Source organism: Conger conger, chromosome 5 (genome assembly GCF_963514075.1).
Source record: "Conger conger chromosome 5, fConCon1.1, whole genome shotgun sequence".
Classification (NCBI taxonomy): domain Eukaryota; kingdom Metazoa; phylum Chordata; class Actinopteri; order Anguilliformes; family Congridae; genus Conger; species Conger conger.
In genome coordinates this window covers 67301964-67306963 of record NC_083764.1, presented here as the reverse complement: position 1 = coordinate 67306963, position 5000 = coordinate 67301964, and the positions used below count along the sequence as shown (strand labels likewise).

General features: G+C 51.3%; 1 protein-coding gene across 1 annotated transcript in view; it reads right to left on the bottom strand.

Moving 5' to 3' along the window:
* The window catches only part of LOC133129012 (glutamate receptor ionotropic, NMDA 3B-like), a 57575-nt gene that overhangs the window by 21488 nt on the left and 31087 nt on the right, over positions 1 to 5000 (bottom strand). Inside the window, exon 2 of the mRNA XM_061242817.1 lies at positions 1 to 338. This exon is cut by the window's left edge and continues 258 nt beyond it. Within this exon, the coding sequence (XP_061098801.1) occupies positions 1 to 338 (338 nt within the window). The remainder of the gene's footprint in view (positions 339 to 5000) is intronic.

The following is a 5000-nucleotide window of genomic DNA, read 5'->3' as shown; positions in this document are numbered from 1 at the left end:
GCAGGGAGGGCGGGGCCCAGGTCATGGGCCAGCCGCAGGACGGACGCCAGGCACTGGGGGTCGGAGCCCAGCACCAGCACGACCCCCAGAGAGGGCAGGTGCTCCTGCAGAAAGGGCCCCACCCGCTCTAGCTCCGCCTCCTCACCGCCGGATAGGTCGAGCGTCGCCAGCAGGCGCCAGGAGGCCCCGCCCAGCAGGTCCAGGAGCTCCGCCTCCTCGTGCCGGCCGCAGCGGAGGGCCACGCCCTCCTTCCACCCGCCGCGCTCCAGGATGGAGAGCAACACCTGGGCCACGCCCGATGGAGGGGCACGCGTCAACATCTGCAGGTGGAACCTGTTCTACAGAGAGAGAGAGAGAGAGAGAGAGAGAGAGACAGAGAGGGGTTACCACAGAGACTCTGAGTGAGTGAGAGTGCGTGAGTGAATATGTGTGAGGTTGGTTAGTTTGTGTGAAACAGGAAAGTGTGTGGGAGCTTGGTTAGTTTGTGTGAACAGGAAATTGTGTGAGCTTGGTTAGTTTGTGTGAACAAGTAAGTGTGTGAGCTTGGTTAGTTTGTGTGAAACAGGAAAGTGTGTGAGCTTGGTTAGCTTGTGTGAACAAGTAAGTGTGGGAGCTTGGTTAGTTTGTGTGAACAGGTAAGTGTGTGAGCTTGGTTAGTTTGTGTGAAACAGGAAAGTGTGTGAGCTTGGTTAGTTTGTGTGAACAGGTAAGTGTGTGAGGTTGGTTAGTTTGTGTGAAACAGGTAAGTGTGTGTGAGCTTGGTTTGTTTGTGTGAAACAGGTGTGTGAGCTTGGTTAGTTTGTGTGAAACAGGTAAGTGTGTGAGGTTGGTTAGTTTGTGTGAAACAGGTATGTGTTCGGATGTGTGAGTCATAGGATGTGTGAGTCATAGGATGTGTGAGTCATAGGATGTGTGTAACAATCGGGAAAGTGAGTGTGCTCATGTGTGTGAGCCCAAGGTGCAAACATTTTCTGGGTCCAATCAGACTACAATTAGCAGTGGAGAGAGACCTGATGGGTCCAGTGATGAATGGCTTATCCACACAAATACTCTTTAAATGCTCAAGCCATCAATCAATGTGATCAGCTGACATGAACCATTTATGATGACTGGATAAACCGAGGTCCTGTCTGTGCTGTTGAGACAGGGTCTGTGCTGTTGAGACAGGGTCTGTGCTGTTGAGACAGGGTCTGTGCTGTTGAGACAGGGTCTGTGCTGTTGAGACAGTCTGTGCTGCCTAGACGGGGTCTGTGCTGTTGAGACAGGGTCTGTGCTGTTGAGACAGTCTGTGCTGCCTAGACGGGGTCTGTGCTGTTGAGACAGGGTCTGTGCTGTTGAGACAGGGTCTGTGCTGTTGAGACAGGGTCTGTGCTGTTGAGATAGGGTCTGTGCTGTTGAGGCAGGGTCTGTGCTTCAGTGTGCTGCTGCATGCTTTACGTTATGAGGAGCAGAGACAGCCCGTGGCAGGAACTGTGACATTTTCCGGGCTTTATTGAATTCGAAAGCACACCCAAGACATTTGCAAAGGTTTACCATTTGCATAAACAGTTTATTATATATGAATTAGAAGACACTGCTAATATACAACAACATCAATTACATATAAAAAAAATATCAATGAGCAACCTTTATGTGTAATTAAGAATTTATCAGCAGGAATGCTGGGAAGGCTTGTTTCCATCCTGAGGGCACGATAAGCACTCATGTTGGAGTGACTGGCAAAGACTAGGGCTGTGTTCGAAACCGCATACTAGCATACTACTCCGACTAAATAGTAGGTTGATTATAATTGGAATGTAGTATGAGTAGTATGCTAAGTATGCAGAACACAGCGCAGGACTAAGAACAAGCCACTAAACAGCAAGCCACATTGGGGGTGACATTGGGGGTGACATTGGGGGTGACATTGGGGGTGACATTGGCTCTGTCGTCTGGCAGTCGGACAGTTGCTGGTTTCATCACGATCAAGACACCAGACCCCCAAGTGCTCCTGACGAGCTGGTTGGTGCCTTGCATGGCAGCCAATCGCCGTGGGTGTGTGAATGGGTGAATGAGAACACTCCCTAAACAAGCCTGATTCCCACCCACACAGCCTTTAACTCCCCAAAAGACTGTCTCTAAAGGTTTTTGGTACAATAATGAAGAAATAAAAACAGGACGCTGCACAGCGGGGCCTGACAGCGGGGCGGCACGCTAAAGAAAAGAAGGCGCTGATCAGGAGACCCTGCGCCGTTTGGGCCAGGGACCAGCAGCCCTGTCGGGACGGGGTTCAGAAGGGGAGGTGCTGAGAGGCTCTGAATCGCTGATTCAGCACAGCGGGACACACCGGGATGAAGGGTCAGTGTGCTCCTCACACAGTAGCAGTGTGCAGTGTGCCCCTTATGTAGCAGTGTGCAGTGTGTCCCTTATGTAGCAGTGTGCAGTGTGTCCCTTATGTAGCAGTGTGCAGTGTGCCCCTTACATAGCAGTGTACAGTGTGCCCCTTATGTAGCAGTGTGCCCCTTATGTAGCAGTGTGCAGTGTGCCCCTTATGTAGCAGTGTGCCCCTTACATAGCAGTGTACAGTGTGCCCCTTATGTAGCAGTGTGCAGTGTGCCCCTTACATAGCAGTGTACAGTGTGTCCCTTATGTAGCAGTGTGCAGTGTGCCCCTTATGTAGCAGTGTGCAGTGTGCCCCTTATGTAGCAGTGTGCCCCTCACACAGCAGTGTGCAGTGTGCCCCTCACACAGCAGTGTGCAGTGTGTCCCTTACATAGCAGTGTGCAGTGTGCCCCTTATGTAGCAGTGTGCCCCTTATGTAGCAGTGTGCAGTGTGCCCCTTATGTAGCAGTGTGCTGTGTGTCCCTTATGTAGCAGTGTGCAGTGTGCCCCTTATGTAGCAGTGTGCAGTGTGTCCCTATGTAGCAGTGTTCAGTGTTCCCCTTATGTAGCAGTGTGCAGTGTGCCCCTTACATAGCAGTGTGCAGTGTGTCCCTTATGTAGCAGTGTGCAGTGTGCCCCTCACACAGCAGTGTGTCCCTTATGTAGCAGTGTGCAGTGTGCCCCTTATGTAGCAGTGTGCAGTGTGCCCCTTACATAGCAGTGTGCAGTGTGTCCCTTATGTAGCAGTGTGCAGTGTGCCCCTCACACAGCAGTGTGTCCCTTATGTAGCAGTATGCAGTGTGCCCCTTACACAGCAGTCTGCAGTGTGTCCCTTACATAGCAGTGTGCAGTGTGCCCCTTATGTAGCAGTGTGCTGTGTGTCCCTCACACAGCAGTGTGCAGTGTGCCCCTTATGTAGCAGTGTGCCCCTTATGTAGCAGTGTGCAGTGTGTCCCTTACACAGCAGTGTGCAGTGTGCCCCTTATGTAGCAGTGTGCCCCTTATGTAGCAGTGTGCAGTGTGTCCCTTACGTAGCAGTGTGCTGTGTGTCCCTTACGTAGCAGTGTGCTGTGTGTGGGCAGAGATGTGGGCAGTGATGTGGGCAGAGATGTGGGCAGAGATGTGGGCAGTGATGTGGGCAGTGACGTGGGCAGTGATGTGGGCAGTGATGTGGGCAGTGATGTGGGCAGTGATGTGGGCAGAGATGTGGGCAGTGACATGGGCAGTGACGTGGGCAGTGATGTGGGCAGAGATGTGGGCAGAGATGTGGGCAGTGATGTGGGCAGTGGGGGAGGTCAGGGATGTGGGCAGAGATGTGGGCAGGGATGTGGGCAGTGATGTGGGCAGGGATGTGGGCAGTGATGTGGGCAGAGATGTGGGCAGTGATGTGGGCAGAGATGTGGGCAGGGATGTGGGCAGTGATGTGGGCAGTGATGTGGGCAGAGATGTGGGCAGTGATGTGGGCAGTGGGGGAGGTCAGGGATGTGGGCAGAGATGTGGGCAGGGATGTGGGCAGTGATGTGGAGATGTGGGCAGTGGGGGAGGGCAGGGATGTGGGCAGAGATGTGGGCAGAGATGTGGGCAGTGATGTGGGCAGAGATGTGGGCAGTGATGTGGGCACAGATGTGGGCAGAGATGTGGGCAATGGGGGAGGTCAGGGATGGTTGGCACACTGCCATGTTTCTCTGGCAAATGAAAGCTTAAGGTTTTTGTTATAAATAGCCATACATCTTAATGTCCACAAATGTTTAGTAAAATTAGGTGACCGATGATTAAAGTTGTTGCACCAGTCTCCCCGACGTCTTCCCAGCAGGACTTCTGCTGCGAGTCTGACAGTAAGCTATGACTTATGACTCTGCGTTTTCAACGGGCGGCTGACTGCTTTCAAAGCCCTGAACTTCAGCTTAATGTCTTTTCCCAATGCCTGCGTGTCCTCATGAGTCACCCACTCACTGAATCACTATAGCAAACGAGTAAAAAGTAGGTTACAGAGTCATTAAGAGTCAAAACTCAGAATCAAGGGAGAGAGGGGTCGATGGCACCTCACTATCTGTAAAAAGAATAATACAATTTCACTCTCAATTATAGTTTTTTATGAAGAAGCACATGTTCCTGTGGGATGTGTGAAGAGTCGCTCGCTGCACAGATGAACTGGCTCAGACTGGACAGAGCTGTCTGATGCACCCACACAGACACAGGCCAATTTACATGTGTTCATTTACACGTGTCGATTTGCACATGTCAATTTACATGTGTTCATTTACACGTGTCGATTTGCACATGTGGATTTAGATGTGTTCATTTACACGTGTCGATTTGCACGTGGATTTAGAAGTGTTCATTTACATGTGTCGATTTGCACATGTGGATTTAGACGTGTTCATTAAACTGTAAGAAAATCACGGAAAACAGAATCAAATCCAATAACTGTGCTGTGAAGTAAACTGAATATAACATTTTCAGATTTCCACTCCAACCAATCACCCTGCCATAAACGCAACATCCCCCATCCCTAACACACCCTCCCCAGCCATTACTGAACACAGGGGTGATCGTACCCTCCCCAGCCATTACTGAACATAGGCGTGATCACACCCTCCCCAGCCATTACTGAACACGGGGGTGATCATACCCTCCCC